This window comes from Papilio xuthus, unplaced genomic scaffold (genome assembly GCF_000836235.2).
Source record: "Papilio xuthus unplaced genomic scaffold, Pxut_1.1 DF825928.1, whole genome shotgun sequence".
In the NCBI taxonomy this organism is placed as follows: domain Eukaryota; kingdom Metazoa; phylum Arthropoda; class Insecta; order Lepidoptera; family Papilionidae; genus Papilio; species Papilio xuthus.
Window position 1 is genome coordinate 3,577,114 of NW_013532721.1, and position 17,480 is coordinate 3,594,593.

Genomic DNA, 17,480 nt, shown 5'->3' on the forward strand with positions numbered 1-17,480 from the left:
GAGGAAGAGCGAGTAGCTCTGCTTGCGCAGCGCCGCCGCTGCCTCCCGCTTGGTGCGCTCCGCGACCGACAGACCCGCGTACGTTGCGGCCGCTGCACCGCGCGCACCGCGCCCGCCCCGCACGCCCCGCACGCCCCGCCCGCCGCGCCGCCCGCGACCTCTACCTGCACACAACAACACCACACGTTCAACATTCACTGCTTCATAATTACTTATCTTACTATTAATATAAATGAGAATCTTTGGATGGATGGATCTCCAGAACAGCTCCATTAATCTAGCTGAAATTTGGCATATATGTACAATATAGTCTGGAAGAACCCACAGGCTATTAATAAAGGTTTTTTTTATCATTTCGCGCGGACGGAGTCACGGGCGACAGCTAATCTATTTATTAATAAAATTACAGTGTCTATGTAATATTGAAAGTCGAAACAAAAACGTATGTAGTACATCCAATTTTTAAAATTTGTTTCTTTGTATGTCTGTCCGTAAGTTCGCGTTTGTTCAGTGCAATCTCCGGAACTGCTGGACCGATTTTAACGGGACTCGGACGGGAAGGTTAAGCTGATGCACGCGAGCATTTTATATGCTACTTTTATTTCAGCCCTAACAAAGTTGCGGGACACTGCTAGTAAAAAATAAGGATTTTATGTTGTTTTTACTATGTGCTATGCAGTACATACCTGCCCCCCCTCCGCGTCCTCATGGTTCCCGCTTGACCTCAGAGGGCCCGGGCTCGTCGAGTGCGGGCGCGCCCTCCTCCTCCGCCAGCTGGTCGTGCAGAGTGCGCAGGTGACGCAGCAGATTCGACTTCACGTTGAAGCCCTTGTTGCACAGACCGCACACAAACGGACGCTCCCCTGACACATACACAACAAGTTAAAAAAAGACAATATTATTTTTTTGTACTTTGTACTATTTATGATGATTTTGTAATGTATGTATAGTACCATGTTGAATTTATTCTGTAAGAATGTTAAATTACCAATATATTAAAAAAACACTCTACTCAAGTCTTCAAGATAAATTCATAGTAATAAGTAGACGTTTGTAAATCAGTTCAAAAGATCAGATCACATAGACTTGAACCGTTGAGTTGCGGTTCAACAACTAATTTGGCAGCTCGTCGCTCATCATGATGAACTATAACTGTTAAGAGCCGATGAGCTGTGAGCTGCCTGCTGACTTGTAGTTTGCAGTTCGAAACGTAAATCATAAAACTATGCAGGTACAGAGCCGAACTGCGAGCCGATTTACTGATCTGCTTTATATATTTAAACTGTGGGGTGATCAGCAGATCATTGAGTTGAGTTGAGTTGAGTTGCGCAAGTATAAATATATATTCACCTGTATGTGTGCGCATGTGTATGAGCATGGAGGCGTGCGAGGGGAATATCTTCTTGCAGTGCGAGCAAATCTTGTTTTGCGCGCCCTCTGTGAAACGATTGTGACGTTTTGGTGGGGCACTGTTGTTTGATATGGCCAATTCTAGACAACCGATATTCATCATTAACTTTTTTTTTACATTACAAACGCTTCATCGCTAACTATAACGTTTGTAACGCTTCGTTTCATACACGCGGTAATGAATTTTATAGAAAACAAAAAAAATGATAACGAAATTCGAAGCAATACAAAGCATTTCAAGAGTTATACATTTTTTCATATAAAAAAAACATAACTGAAGTGATTATTATGAGTGTAGCGAGGCAAAGAGTCGTGGAAAAATAAAAAAATAATTATAAATAAAAAGATAGATGGCGTTCAGATCGCGCCGCGTATATCCTTCGTTAGTTTGGTGTTTGTCGAGAATCAGCCACATGCACAACAATCAGATTTCAGCTATGTTAGCAAATATAGTAACACTAACTGGATATACCTGTTACAAATACACAGTATTGTAATTTAAAAAAAATCTAGTTATAATATAGTCAACCGGGATAGTGTAGTTTCCCAAGAGTGAAACTTTCAAATCAGTAAGTTAGGGACCCTATTCAATGCAAACAAACAATCAAATCATTCCTCTTTATAAAATTGGTATAAGTAACAGAATAATAACGTGAAAAAAGTCACTAAATATCAGGTTGAACTTGCTTCGTCAGCCGGAGTGTTCAGATCTTACAAATTTACACCATTGACGGAATATTGTATATCAAAGCTATGATTTATTAGAAGAAATAAAACATCTTTATATAATATCACATAGTGGCAAAATTCATTAGTATGACTGTCCATTTTCCATGATTATAAAGTGACAGGACATGTACAGACCTGTCTCGGTGTGTGTGCTCTGTATATGACGGACCCATTGCGCGGGATTGGGGAAATGTTTCTGACACAAATCGCAACGTAACAACGCCGTCGTCTCTTCCGTGTCATCACTCTGGAATATAACGTATATTTTAAGAAAATACTACTAAATTATAATATTATTTTTAAAGACAAACCTAAATTTAACACTTTCACTGCCATCTCCTTGCAATTTTATTTTTATGTAAAAAAGCTTATTTAAGTACCATTAAAAATATTAAAGTTTATAAATATTTTTTTAAAATTGTAGTTTGTAAAATTATTACTGAGAGGCCTGGTCATCCATCTCATAGGGTAGCATCCCAGTTTTGTACCAGTCCCGGTCCATAGGGAAAAAGAATTAAAGATATTTTATATAGATTTTGTTGATTGTGACGATGTTGGCAGTACTTACTGCGGATCTGGCCTTGCGTTTGCGCGCGTGCGCTTGGTCGGAGTGCGCATGTCCCTGCACGTGACGCACCCACGCGCCCGGCACCGTGAACACCTCCGCGCACAGCTCGCACGCCAGAGGACTGTACATCTGTAACCAAATCCTCTTACAATCTCATCTATTGAATAACTGTGCATGGGGGTGCAATGGGGACTAATTAACTACTCTCTTCCTCTTAACCCTTTTCTTTTAAAGTAAGGATAGGAAGGGGAAATATTCTCTTTCTGTGCATCCCATTCTATGTTGATTAAAGATAGGTAATGCATTTGTAATTGCAGATGTATATGGATAGAAGTCGCTTCGTTATTTCAGCAAATTCTAGTGGCTACTTGCTTGTTTGCAATGTTGTGATATAAAAAAATTGTCATTGATAAGTCATCTTGCCTTGCCTTTCATACTTTACATTGTACAAAATCACTTGCGACAAACTCTCTTTATAACTGCTACATATAAAGCCTAATATCAAATATTTAATACTGTTGTCTTTCTTACCAGTCCCTCCTCTTCAATATCCATGTCATCAATAGGTTCAGACTTGACTGTCATCTCTGCATGGAACATCTCTGCGATGGAGGTTTCCTCCTCTTCAATGCTGCTTGCATCCCACTCTGGTTCCTCCTTTATCTGCACCTCGGTGGACACTTCTGTGCTATGTGATGATTTCTCTGTATAAAAGTCAAAAATAGTTAGAATTGTATTTATTGATTGCAGTGATAACACATTTTTTAAACCTACATGGATTGTCCATCTTTTTTTTGATTCTCATATAATATTCAACAATTCAACTAAGTAACAGTCATGGTACAAAATGAGCTCCTCAATTATTTGGTGGTTAATGCTAGAGCTAACGCTAGGACTCTATGCTAGAGCTATGCAAGAATACATTTCTAAACTGGGCAGTTTGCTAGTGGAATAGAATGAAAAAACTGAAAATTTGGGACAAAACATAATCATACTTGACGTCTCGGATATGTTGTCCTGAATATCTTCACTATCCTTTGCTTCTTCTGTCTCCTTTGTGTCAGTCTTTTGTCTCTTTCCATATTTCTTTTCAGCTGCATGTCTTCTTAGTACCCTAGTGGGGGGAGCTTCATCTGGAGAATCATCAGATATAGTGGTGGTAGATCCCACAGTGATGCTTGGAGTAGGTATTGTTGTGACAGAGGAGGTCATGATCTCTGGTTGTGGGGTATGTGCCACTAGAATAGTTTGACCTTTAGAAGTGCAAGGGCGTAGTGCTGTAGTTCCACCCTCACTGGTCTTTATGAACACCAGCTTAGGTGGTCCAATGAACATTGGCCTAAAAAAAATTTAGTAAATCACTTTTTGTTAGGCAAAATAAATGATGTTTAAATATAAAATACATTAAAGTAAGGAATTAAAAGACAAGGCACTTTGAACCAGGAATAAGTAAAAACAAAATTCCATTAAATTTTCAAAAAAAAAATTAAGATTAAAGATAAAATGTTCAGTACTTAAGTGAACCTTTGGCTGTTTGACGACTTTATTTATATTCACAATGTCGTACCTAGTTACACCCTGCTGTTGCGCTGGATTAAACGTTTTCACTATTTTATCATCTTTCTTAATGGCTACTTTTGCTTGTACTTCCTCAGGTTTCTTAGCAACGGCCATTTGCTTGTTGACAATAGTTTGTGAGGCTATTGTTGTTGCTTTATCAGAAACAGCGGTTTCTTCATCTGCTTGTCTCCATAGTCCTCTGATCTTTAACACCTCACCTGCCTTTAAAACTGTATCTAGGACTTCATTAGATACTGTTGTTTCTCCTGGAATAACAAATTTAAAGTGTTTAAAACTTAAACAATTCATGAAGAAAAAATTACTTCTAGAAAATATTACAGTAAGTATAATAGATCAAAAATTAGAAAACTAGTGTGAAAACACAAACCTTTATACATATATTCAACAAGGATTTTCAACGCCTTTGTCGATATTTCTGAAGGAAGTACAACGTACAGCAATCCGCCCATACGATTGACTGCCCGTTGGCTCTCCAAAAGAGTGCTCAAGTAAACACTGCATGAGCTTAGGATGAACTTGTGCGCAGGTATCTGTGACCCATCCATCGTACACAGAACCACGTCCGTAAACCGCTCCGATCGGAGCAAAGACGCCACCGATCCATTTAAATGCGAACTGTGTGAGTGCCATTTCAACTGATAAGTGTCCGTCGAAGTCATTTTAATCCCATCACACGATCTATGAAACATATAAACAACATTGAAAATTACCCAAACACCGGTTTATATACAAAGAAACAATTACGCATTTAAAAACAACGCAAAAGTAACAAGCGAATATGAGAAATATTCATTTAATCACACACATATATTTAACATACTTTAAACATTTACTGAAGCAAAATAAAAATAATCTAAAATCTCACTTATAATCTAAACTTTCAAACATCAAACAAACCAAACTGGCGCGGTAAATATGGCGCTGTTGTCGCGGTTAGTTCTGGTAGGATACATGCTTTATTTATAGAAGGAGAAGAAAACAGAAAAAGGAACAAAATAAGGCGGCGGTTTTTCGTCCACCGAAGCAGTAATTTTAGACACTAACAATTTCATTTTCCATAATTATTGGAACCGAATCGGAAAATAAATTTAATTTGAACGTAATTTCATCAACACCAATTATTTATTATATTCATTAAAAAAATTAGACAATTGTCTATTCAGAACGATAATTTTTTTATGTTTGTTTACTAGTTTCAATACAAATATTACCTTAACTGTCCTTTTATTCGCTAAAATTTAGGGCGATGAATAAAGACTTTCATTTTTTTAAATTCGAGAACTAGGAAAAATATTAACTGTGTGCGACGTAGTAATACGCGCAACCACCGCGTGCGACCCTCGAGTCTGGTGTGCGGCGGCTGCGGCTGCAAAAATCGATAGAATTTGTATTGATTTAACTCCAAAAGCGGGGTTGCGCGTATATCTCATCGATCGAGGCGGACGAGCGTCGGCAGGAGCGGGGCGCGCTTGCGCCATGCGCTTGGGGCGCGGAACCGAGCGTTGCCGGCGCCCGCCCTGCCGTCGAGCGTGTCGCAACACCACCCTGTTCACGCGCAAATTGCTGCTTTTCATGAATTCCCAGTACCTACTATACTATATTGTACTTATATCTCTATCTATCATCTATCTATCTGTCTTCGCCGACAAATACATAAATACGTAATTAGGAACTCAGTACTTTATATGATTAATAAGACAAAGCAATAACAAAATTAGTCTGTTGCGTCATATACTTGTATATTTTTACTTTTACATTGAAAATCGAACCCTAGACTTAATTCGCAACTAGAAAACAGTCTTAGAGCACAGTTTCATTATTAGAAAACTATTCACGCATGCCATAGCGCTCGCATGCGAGTACCGTTTTCATTAGTCGTTAGGAACCACATGCGTTGGCCGACAGTCTTTACTGCGTAATATTCTTCAACTGAGTCTCCGCAATGTACTATTGAAATTACGCCCTTATGCATCGTTCACTGCCTTAAAAATCAAACTGACTTTTGCTTTCATGTACGAAATAGCGCCATTTATTGGCTAAATTTTATAACAAGGATATACCGACTAAACTGTTATTTTAAATCTTTCTTATTTTAGAGCATATTAAAGAAGATCGAAAAAAATATTTAGCAATGTAAAAAAGGCGTGTAAGATTTGACCTCTTTTCTCTCTAATAACCAGACTAATTCTTGTTACCCAACTTTTAAAACGCACACAATAGATGGCGCTATTAAATTTTAAAGAGCCGAGAAATCGGGTTGTTTTTTTTAAAATTAATGTTAGGTTATTCCAAATTGTTGTTTTATGATCATTTATTTAATAACGTTACGGTTCGTAGGTCCACTCTGACGAAGTAGCAAGCATAAGGTAGTAACTAATACGAGCACTTACTCGTCTGTTGATTTATTAACATAATCAAATGCCGCTTCACTTTTCTGTTGTTTTTGAAAATCAGGAGGTATTTTAATTGCTGTAAATAGTTTATAACACTGCGGATGATATCCTCCGTTTAATGTTACATCTGAGAGTTCTACTTTATCATATGAAGTGCGTAATTTTCTTCGAACCACTTTATTTTGACGATACTCCAAAACCGCCTTACATTTATTTATAGTTTCTGACGTGAATTTAATAACTTTTTCAAATGTTTTTTCTTGTCTACAAAATACACAATTCATATTATTATCACTCATTGCCGTAGCACATTTAAAATGTATTCCGCATTCAAGTCACCAAACTATTAACACTTTAAACACGCACGAATTATTCTTAGATCAGATCAGATCAGCTGTGATTCACTGTAGCCAATGAAATTTTTTACCCGGCCGTGTACATTGTGTAAAAAGCCATGTTTGTATGGTAGAAGATCAACAGTTGTATGGAAGATGTTCAACCTCTTAATTTTAATACCCAACTAAAACGTTTGTTTTTATGAATGTGAATTTGTATGTATGTAAATCCCATTGTGACGGCCTAGAGCATAAACGACTCTACTTTTAATGATTCCGACGTAAATAATAATTTTTCACATAGTTTTTTAATCCACAAAATATACTATCCACATTGTCGTAGCACATTTACAATTATACTGCATTTAAGTCACAAAAAAGCACAAATGCGTTGTTCTTAGATCAGATCAGCTGTGATGGCATGTTAATTCACGGAAAGTAGTAGGGGAACAGTGCACAAGAGTGAAAGAGAAAGAATGAGAAGAGACGAAAGACAGGTGTGGTGCGGATTTTCAATAGACATAATTCTCAACAGCTTCACGTCAAAATTACTAAGCTTTTTTGCAAGTTATCGACATTCCTATTTACTTATTTTGAAGTGCAAATTGGCAGATTATTGCAATATAGACTTTTCTACATTATTAACCCACAACATATTAATCTTACGGCCTTGAGTTTATTTAACGATCGATTATATTTCTATTCTGATCGGCGGACAAAACGCACGATATTATATGAAGGGTTCACGTGTGCTGGGGTGGGTGTACTTGGCGTGGTATGAGTATTCCCCTTTTCGTATTCTGCCACTAAACAAATTCTAAAATCCCCGCTTCTATAAAATCTTACAAACGCGTGAAAATCATTACCCTTCTAATTTAGTCGGGTAAAAAAAGGTATTTTTTTTCTAAACCATGAATAATATAAATTGTTATCGGATGAGCTCAAATTTAAGTGAACATTAAGCTTAATTTTGTCATCACTTGACTAAAATGTCGTAAACGTATCTTACTAATGTTATACATGCGAATTTTTGGATGGATGGACGGATTGATGTTTGAAGGTATTCCCAGAACGACTGCATCGTTCTCAATTAAATTTGAGATAGATGTAGAACATAGCTTGAAAGAACACATAGGCTAGTAATTAAGTTCTTTTTGCAATCCGCGCGGACGGAGACTCGGGCGACAGTTAGTGTTTTATATCTACGTATGGAAAAGTACAGAGTCTCTGAACTTTGGCTTACTAGCTTTTCTCGCGGCTTAGCCCGCGCGGACTAATGATAAATATTTAAAAATAAAATCTTAAGGATAAGAAGTGAATACTTGTGTATTTTTTGTAATAGTAGGTTATATTATGTTATACGAAGATTAATTACTTTTTTTGTGCAAAATAGTTTTTATTTTAATAACAGTATAAACTATATACTACTCATGAGTCAGAAAATGAATTATCGTTAATAAAGAGTCGTTCATTATCGTAATAAAAAAGTAATTCAGTAAAAAAGTAAATTAAGAACATATTCACACATCTCTTACTCATCTATTATTAGAGAGCTAACCAATCAACGATTACATTACGCGCCAAATGAAGATCCTTACGCAGACATGTTTTTTTTAAGACAATGATAGGGATGACAACATACTTATGTTTCTATTTTTGAACAGGAGCATTGGCAGTGGAAACGCACGGTTATATAAATCTAATATTGTCTAGTCGAATTTGATTCGTGATTGCAGCTGATGTCTTTTTTCATACAATTCTTCTTTTTTTAAATGGTGGCAAACAAGCAAGCGAAATAACCATTGCCAATAGACAAATTCAGTTGCAGATGCGTTACCTACCTTAAATCGACAGGGCAGGGACGCACAGAAAGAGGATATTTCCTATTCGTATGCGTCCCCTCCTCTACCTAATATACCTTCCCTTCCCTTTCTTTTAAGAAAAGGGTGAAAAGAGGCAGAGGACTAAAATTAGTCCTCCGAGACATCAGACGCAACGCGTACTTCCATTTTACCTCTGTGTTATGTGTAAACATGGTATTATCCAGTCAAGCCTGTCCATTCGTGTAAAAGATATAATTCCGGCCTCGACTACTGTTAAACAACTTAAATACTTACATTAATTGTGCATGTTGTCCAATGTTTAATGATGATTCGATGAAAAGTTTTGTCTATGGAGCTTTCCTGCGGATTTAACTTATAAAGTATATTGAAATATAATTAATAGTTAATCTAGTTTTATGTATACTTGTAATATAGCCGTGTAGCGTATAGAATAAGACGCGTCGCAAAGCCGAGCCTGCGTAAAGCGGTCGACTTGCGCCAATCGCGTGCGCAGACATTATTGATTTTCACAACGTGAACCCACTGTCGACCCCACGGCCGACGCATTTCATCCCCCTTCGCTCTATAACAATACCTATAACTACTATTGCTGTTGCCTAGTCGGTTCATATTGATTTATTGTATTTTCGTAGCTTATGTTTTGTCTACACTTAGAATAATTTTTTAACTATTTATGCAATACTGCTTGGTGAAACTTATTTAATTGTGAGCCTAATTTTTATTTTATTTTTCACTGGCACATTGTAATTTATATGTAAGCGTAACTCTGATCCAAGAACAAAGGAACCTCGAAGCTTGTCTCGCAATTGCACCGTATCTCAATTTAAAGAAACTTCTATTTATCTCATAACGGGAAATGAAAAACTTTGATTGGTCATAATTTAATTTTAATCATATTAAATAAAATGTATTAAGTATTTGATGTCATATATTCAACTTGCCCATATTTTCGCTTATTTTAATTTTAACTATTAAAGTTAGATATATTTCTATTCCAAGGTCAACGTCCAGAAATGGAAGACCACGAGTTGCAGCATATAGTAATAGGAGTTAAAAGAATGGTTAAAAGGACTTATTTATTAAGAAAAAGTGGAAATTTTTTCTTTAAAACAACATCTATTGATCTAACTACTACTTCAGAATCTGTTTCATTCCAATGGTTAGAAAAAAGGTGGCAGTGTTATAAGTCAATACGAATCCAAGTTCATGTGAAATGTTCATATATTTGCTTATATTCTGATGATATTAAAAACTGTCTATTTTTTCTTTGTTAAAAAAAACAGACGGAAATGTAGAAAAAAAGACAGTTAAGATTTTATAAGCTTATAAGCTTAAAACACGGTGAGCCTTTTCTATTCCTACGACTATTCTTTGATGATGGTGTGCCAATGTGTCAGTGTCACTGTCAAACCGACATTCGATTTGTGATTATGATTGTAATCCAAACTTTTGAGATGAATCGGCGATGAAAAAGAAGATACATTAGATAATTGAAATGTTTTGAGAATTTAATGATAAGTACTGACATAATGAATTCCCAAACTAAATCAGCGGCTCTTTCAGCCGATCTTAACAACTTCATATATGGCGTATCGAGAAGAAATTTTCAAAATGCACCGGAACTAACCAAAATTGGAATTTTGCTTCTTAAAAACTTTCCTGCCGCCAGAGATGCTGTTTTGGAGTATTTTGCTATGGTATTTCATGATGCAGTAAACGTATCATTAAATCATGGCGATTATGAAGTGAGTATTTTTTCTTTCATCATGATAAGATTAAGACTTAAAAATGTGCAAGTTAACTAAGTAACATAATATCTTGTATACTAAACAATGTTACAGTCGGATTCTAGTGCAAACGGATCTTTAGAGAGTGTGACTATAATTGGACCAGAATTATGCAGCCTCGGGGATACCTGGGCACCATTCATAGCACCCTGGTGCATCAATTTGATAATGGATATTGCCACTGATAAAGCTAATCTACCAAGTAAGTATATCTTTTATTTTGTATATTTGTAGTATATGTAGTTTGATAGTCTTCATTCCTTCAGTATGTGTTATTTATTTTTTGTACAGATGCAACTTTACAATCAACTGAACCTGTACGAGTATTACTGGATATAACAACACAAAACTTGACAATGTTGAATTCTGAAGAAAGAGCTAAATGCATTGACATGATGCTAGGTAATTTTTTTTTAATTTATCCATACAATTTTACAATACAAACATTTTTAAGTCAATGCTTTTAAGACAACTTTATTTGCAGTATTTGAGTTACAGGAAAGTTAACCTTCTCAAGAACCAATATGCTATAATGCTATGATATCAATGTTTAATCAAATCTTGTAGGTTGCCGAGCATGTTCTTGGGCAGTTGGTTGGGTGGGTCGTGCAGAACCAGCTCTAGTGGCCCCTAGGGCTTTGGCGCTAGGAGCTGATGCTGCAAGGGCAGTGCTAGCCCACTTAGCCAACCATCCCCCAGCATTATTCCATGTCAGAGCAGCTATTGTTGACCTTTTTCAAGTGAGTACTTCCATAGAATAGAAAAGTTTGACCTACAATCTTATCCACCTAAGCAAAACTGCCTACTTCACATTTTGTACTCTGACTAGTTAATGATGTCTTTGTAAATTGTTATAAAATACTAGCCGTCGCCCGCGAATCTGATGTTGGCTGATTCTCAGACCTACTCAATATTCTCACAAAATTTCATGAGAATCGGTCAAGCCGTTTCAGAGGAGTACGGGAACGAAAACTGTGACACGAGAATTTTATACATAAGAAGATAAATTTCAGGAAGCAATCAAAGAAGATGGTCAGCCAGAAAAAAAGCGTGAAGTTATACCATATTTGTTGAACTTGGCATCTAAATCTGATATAGTACTAAAAGCTCTAACACAGGATATTGAAAATACATGTAAGTTTTTTTTTATACTAGCTGTCTCCCGCATCTTTGTCTGCACAGAATTAAAAAAAGTAAAACAATATTAGTACCCTATGTATTCTTCTATACTATTTTCTATATAGTATGTCGAATTTCAGAGAGATCCGTTCAGCCATTTTTGTGATATTTTCAAACAAACATCTGTCCATCCCTCTAAACATTTAAAATATTAGTAAGGTTCAACATGATACTTACAACATATGAAGATTTCTTAAATAAAGTATTATATTTATTTTGTAGGAGACTTGTCACTTGCTGACTAATTTTATTTGTTAAAATTACAGTAACAGATGAAGTATTAGACCGGCTTGGAGCGGTGTGCGCGGCTCACAAACATAGTGTGGCATGGGAGGGTGTCGGCCCCGCTTCCGTTGTGACATTATTACTGCGCTCTGATGTACACTGTCTCTTTCTACTACTCAAACATACACAAAGGAATGTCTTCTCAAGACAGTTGCTAGGTCAGTGCTACTGAAGTTTTACCTATCAATATATAAATATTTTGTTTTTACATAAGTATGAAAGTGTGAAGTCAACCCGTACTGGGTCAGCGTGGTTGACTAAGGCCTAGTCACCCCTAACTTAGGGTTGGCTTATGGACCCTCAGTGGGTATGTATAGTGAGCTGATGATGATGAAAGGGATGACAATATTTTTATGTATATGTGTGTTGTCATAAATGACTATACAAACTTAATGTTGTGTTAATTAATTTTTATTTATTAAGTTTTTAACAACTTTACATTCTTAGAACATCTTCTACAAAAGTTGGAATATGAATGCCTATTCCCGGATAGAAATATACCACTGCTGATGAGTGCTGCTGAAGAGATTGCCACAGTGAGGGAGAGGCTACTAACTGGTAATCAACGGGAACAGTATACTGTAGCCAGAATACTTATCTTAGTATGTAAGTATTACAAATTATTAGAAACAAAATTGTTTTCGTAGTTCTGCTGATCCTACCAAGTAACCTAGTGACTTGATTAATCTATCAACCAGTCTCTTGACTTGTAGCTCAACTAATCAGTGGATCGGTTGATTGAGTTCTCAACTTGTTGATGAACTTTCAATAATTTAGAAATTGATCAGTCGATTGTATAATTAGTAATTTGAATTAAACCATCTAGATATAAAAGCGAATTTTTCGATGGATGGATGTTTGAAGATATCTACAGAATGGTTGCAGTAAATATCATAGCCTGGATCACATAAGCTATTAATCAAGTTTTATTTTTTAATTTCGCTTGGTCGATTGCTAGATAAAGAAAATTATATTTTTATAAAATGTTGTAGGTAACACTTTGCCGTCAGAATTTGTTTCAACAATAAGTTACTTACTCCAGTACTCTCGGAATGATACAACACTAGCATTGTTGGTACGGATCATATCCGGTACTATAACGATGCACACGCCCAATGATTCCACAGACATTAGTACTGATACAGAGAGATATCAGAACTTAATTAAAACTGGTGTAGAATATGCATTGAGAGAAGCCATGATGTCCGATACTCAGATCAAGAAGTGTTTCATTGAAAATGCAACATTCAATGACGAGAAGACTTATTTACATCATTTTTGTTTGAATATCATTAAACTTTTAAGGTAATGTATTAGAAAATTTATTATAATATTTTTTTTAAGTATTTGGTTTGATATAATCTGTTGTTAAATTTAATTATTTTTATGTAATTTATTTAATTTTGGTTAATTTGGTATCTTACTAATATTGTAAATGCGAATGTTTAGATGGATGGTTGTTTGTTTGAAGGTATGTCGAGAACGGCTTAACAGATCTAGCTGAAATTTGGCATACACGTAGAACATAGTCTGTAAGAACACATAGGCTATTAATTTTTTTTTAATTCAGCGCGGACGGAGTCGCTGGCGACAGCTAATATCAATATAAATTCGCTATCTATCAACTACTATTTAACATGACAGTCAGTTTTCTTTGACGAAATACCAGTATAAAATAAAAATTATAACCAAGAAAGACTAGGAATAGTAATTTAATGCTAAAGATGTAATCAGATGGGAGGGGTCAAACCGCGTGTCATATCTGCGCACTCGTAGTATCAGTCGCGCGGTGGAGGGCAACTTGCAGCGTGTGGGCGCGGCGCTGCACGAGTACGCCTCGCTGCTGCGCGTGCGCAACACCTACACTATGAACTCATTGCCTGAAATGCCAACATGTCATGCCCTCGCTGAGGTAACTTACCTCTCATAACATACCATTTTGTGTGCACTTTTGCTTGAAAAATTTACACCAAGAAGGACGACTTAACGACTCGTGTACAGTATTCTAAAATTACTAATTTCAATAAAACAAGAAATAATGTTTGGATTAAAAAATAAAATAGAATCATAGATTCGAATTCGTTGCAATTCTTTTACATAATTTCAAATGTAATTTGCTAACTTAAAAAACTTTTATTTTACTTTAGGTGTTGGATAGAGTAGACATTACTGGGACCAAATCACCTCCGCCGAGTGTCGAAGCAATACTGAAAGTCGTACAGGCTACAGTTAAATATTTCTTTAGATGTTTACATATAAAAGGTAAGATTTTAATTTACATAACACGATTTAAATTGTCCAAATCTAATCTTCTCGAAAACTTTCATATCGCAAGTTAATCACGTTTATTTGTAAATCCATAAATCAATTAAAAAAATATAAACAAAAATCTATGATTTCAGAAGTGATTATGATATTTCTCAATTTCTCGTAATATAGACGCAATGGAGAAGATAAGCGGTGTCCAGAGCGCGTGCCGGCTGCTGCGCAAGCTGTGCGCGCAGAGCAAGCTGGCGCGCGCGCTGGCTCTGCGCGACCTGCTCGAGACCGCCATGTTCCGCGAGGAGCGCGCCTTCGGCAGCCGCCCGCACGCCGCCACGCCCAGCCCACACCACCACCTCCTCATGCACCTCAACCAGCAACATGTTAGACATGCTTATTCATGAAAACATTCATTACACATTTCCTCAGTCATTCATTATACACACTTACTCAATTATTACACATATCCTCATTGATTACACATTCTTAAAGATTTACTACATACTCATTTTTCATACTACCACTTTTCCGTGGTTTCGTCTACGCATATAAAATCTAGGAATAAATATAACCTATCTAATTATATAATCTAACCTATCTATTTTTCAAATGGGTTCAGTAGTTTCGGAACCTATTCGATGCAAGCAAACAAACAATCAAATCTTTCCACTTTGTAATATTAGTATACTCGATTACACATTTTCTCATCAATTACACACTTACTCTTTTCTTTTCATACTTCTTGATATTCATATTGTTGCATGTGTAATATGAATATCGTAAGTAAGGTATGCAGCAGTAATCGTTTTGTTTGCAGGGTCCAATAACCCAGCTGACTCAGAGCCACACTTCGGTGTTTCACGCGGGCATCATCGGCAAGGGAGTGCGCAAGGCCGGCGGCCCTGACGATGCAGACATACCTCCCATACTTACCACCAATAATGAACTGCTTATGGGCGCCCTTATGTCTTGTATGGTGAGTCAATTATATTTTATACCTAGATATTTGATACTAAATGGTGACAATTTTGAGTGCACTCACATAATATCATTTTTAAAATATTTTTCAAGTTATATTTTCGATTAGGACGGCAACAGTGGCATAGTTGAGGGAGCGACGTCAGTTTCACTATTGTTGGTGGAACTTGTGTCTCCTGACGTCATGTACAACGGTCTGCCGTGGCCCGATGAAGACTTTACTAAGGTGAGAATTGAGTTATTACACATTTATTTCTAGTTCTAGATATATTTAATACTAAAATTTAAAAGGTTTATGAAGGCTGCAGAAGGACGAGGAGGATCAGTTCAATTTACGATTTTTAGAGTAATAGTGTAAAAAGTGTGTACATGTTTTCTTCCGACTTAATTGGGACGTTTGAGAAATACAACAGTCTTTCAGTGAGTCTCCAATACTAAAACACTTTTACTTTATTTAGAAAAGGGTCTTGACAGACAGACAGATGGACAGGTTCCGTTTTTATTTTCCTTTTGGGGAACGTAACCCTAAATATGTCACAGTAGTTGTATACTTATGTGTGTGTAGCAAGTGAGCATAGAGCGCGAGCTGTACATGCGTGGTGCGGTGGAGAGGTGCGCGGTGTCGCGTGCGGCGCTGCGTCGTGTGGCCCGCGCCCGCCCCGCACTCTGCCTCGCCTCCGCACTGCTGCGTGCCGCCGCCGCCACGCTGCTGCACCGGCTGCGTGCACATCTAGGTAACTACATCCACAACACAACTCAACTCACCAACCTAACTCACAGGTGCAGACATATTATAGTTCCAAAGGGATATATGGCAGTCAGAAAATTTTTCAACTAATAATATCTTGATAGCGTCATATTTTGACCAATGACAGAGCGGTAGTACGGCTTAGTGTTGCCATTTTCATAATTTCAAAATTCCATAAAAATATCATGTTATGACATATTGGTTTAATTTGCAAATATGTTTAGATGTTTCAATTTAAATAATAAGAAGAACTACAACTACTTATAACACATCTTTCGTCATTAAAACAATGCTATCAATAGTTTTACCTGAAAAGTATTCAAGCACATGCGCACGTGCTTGTTTGCTTGCATCGAGGGCGTTAGTGTAGATGTGAAATATGTTGCCAGACCGTCACGCGCAGTCCGCGGAGGCGGCGCGCGAGCTGTCGGCACTGTCGGAGCTGCTGTCGGTGATGGCGCTGGGCCAGTTGCTGCCGCACCCGCTCAGCCACATGCTAGAACTCGCGCCAGAACTCACCGCCAGCGAGGTGATACATTACTCTAGTACACGCTTAGATCCCTGAATAGTAAAGTCAAAATAACCTGATTTAATGTAGAAGTATTATATACTTCCTGTGCATTTTATAATTGGATTTCTAATTTTATAACCATGTTACTAAGAATGTGACCAGGTTGTTAAAAAATCCAAACATTACAACTTCGTCATTTGCCGAAATTTGGGTTTCGAGTTCAAATTCATGTTTGCGATTGTGACGTACATTTTTATATTCCTAATTTTTATTTATTCTCCCTTATTTAAGAATGGTTGTTTTTTTGTTCGGGTTTGTGATATCTTTTGTTTGTTGCAGCTTGTCCAAGTGTTACGAGATTGTCTATGGAATTACACAAGAGACCACGTGCCGTCACCCGCATTGTTCACTTGCGATTCTTCTGGTAAATGAAAATATACACATTATGCCGCTATTTCAAAAATTCAACGAGTATGTTCTTCAAATATTAAGATTAATATTTTCAACAGGTCTACACTGGCGAGACCCTTCCACGTGCAAGCCGCCATCAACCTACACGGACACGCTGCGACTTATCATTCAGAAGAGAATATCAAAACTAGGACATTTGTATCCCATAATGTTTTTGAATCTCGACAAAGAAAGTTAAACTTGTAAGATTTATTCAAACTGTATGTAATGTAAATATTTTTTTAATAATCAATTAATAAAGTGCCTATTATTTTTTTGTAAAAGTACTTGTTTATTTTATTTGCATTAAAAGTAAAACAATAAATACCAAAAAGTGAAAATCTACTCTAATCTATTTTTGGTTTCAACGATGTATTAGTAAATATCGATTTAACTTGAAATCGAATCAATGACAGCTGA

The 17,480-nt window shown here is 36.7% G+C and overlaps 2 protein-coding genes across 5 annotated transcripts; one reads left to right on the plus strand and one right to left on the minus strand.

Moving 5' to 3' along the window:
• Positions 1-132: 132 nt before the first annotated feature.
• On the minus strand, positions 133-9,266 carry LOC106125167 (zinc finger and BTB domain-containing protein 17). 4 transcript variants are annotated; one of them, XM_013322262.1, is made up of 10 exons: positions 9,134-9,266; positions 4,656-4,966; positions 4,275-4,533; positions 3,703-4,046; positions 3,239-3,411; positions 2,708-2,836; positions 2,275-2,386; positions 1,351-1,491; positions 687-863; positions 133-164 (listed from the first exon to the last, which is right to left on the minus strand). In XM_013322262.1, the coding sequence occupies exons 2-9, from the start codon at positions 4,945-4,947 to the stop codon at positions 706-708; spliced, it is 1,608 nt and encodes a 535-aa protein (XP_013177716.1). In that variant the 5' UTR covers positions 4,948-4,966; positions 9,134-9,266; the 3' UTR covers positions 133-164; positions 687-705. The 4 variants fall into 4 exon arrangements, with proteins under 4 accessions (XP_013177716.1, XP_013177717.1, XP_013177718.1 ...); XM_013322263.1 differs by lacking the exon at positions 9,134-9,266 and adding an exon at positions 6,679-6,916; XM_013322264.1 differs by lacking the exon at positions 9,134-9,266 and adding an exon at positions 5,500-5,648 and having other exon boundaries at positions 1,351-1,437.
• Positions 9,267-10,251: 985 nt separating this feature from the next.
• omd (integrator complex subunit 5 omd) lies at positions 10,252-17,317 on the plus strand. The gene is made up of 17 exons (XM_013322750.1): positions 10,252-10,605; positions 10,702-10,849; positions 10,939-11,049; positions 11,215-11,387; positions 11,661-11,781; positions 12,093-12,269; positions 12,559-12,717; positions 13,104-13,416; positions 13,846-14,023; positions 14,259-14,373; positions 14,551-14,756; positions 15,191-15,349; positions 15,461-15,577; positions 15,917-16,085; positions 16,489-16,628; positions 16,950-17,034; positions 17,120-17,317. Exons 1-17 carry the CDS (start codon positions 10,372-10,374, stop codon positions 17,257-17,259), a joined length of 2,745 nt encoding a protein of 914 aa, XP_013178204.1. The 5' UTR covers positions 10,252-10,371; the 3' UTR covers positions 17,260-17,317.
• Positions 17,318-17,480: the final 163 nt, after the last annotated feature.

Excerpts from the sequence above, each read along its gene's own strand:
- LOC106125167 (XM_013322262.1), bottom strand. The coding sequence starts at position 4,947 with ATGACTTCGACGGACACTTATCAGTTGAAATGGCACTCACACAGTTCG. Across the intron at positions 2,837-3,238 it reads ATATTGAAGAGGAGGGACTG|ATGTACAGTCCTCTGGCGTG; the intron begins GTAAGAAAGACA and ends ATTTGGTTACAG. Across the intron at positions 864-1,350 it reads ACACATGCGCACACATACAG|GGGAGCGTCCGTTTGTGTGC; the intron begins GTGAATATATAT and ends TGTATGTGTCAG.
- omd (XM_013322750.1), top strand. The coding sequence starts at position 10,372 with ATGATAAGTACTGACATAATGAATTCCCAAACTAAATCAGCGGCTCTT. Across the intron at positions 11,050-11,214 it reads ATGCATTGACATGATGCTAG|GTTGCCGAGCATGTTCTTGG; the intron begins GTAATTTTTTTT and ends CAAATCTTGTAG. Across the intron at positions 13,417-13,845 it reads AATATCATTAAACTTTTAAG|ATGGGAGGGGTCAAACCGCG; the intron begins GTAATGTATTAG and ends AGATGTAATCAG.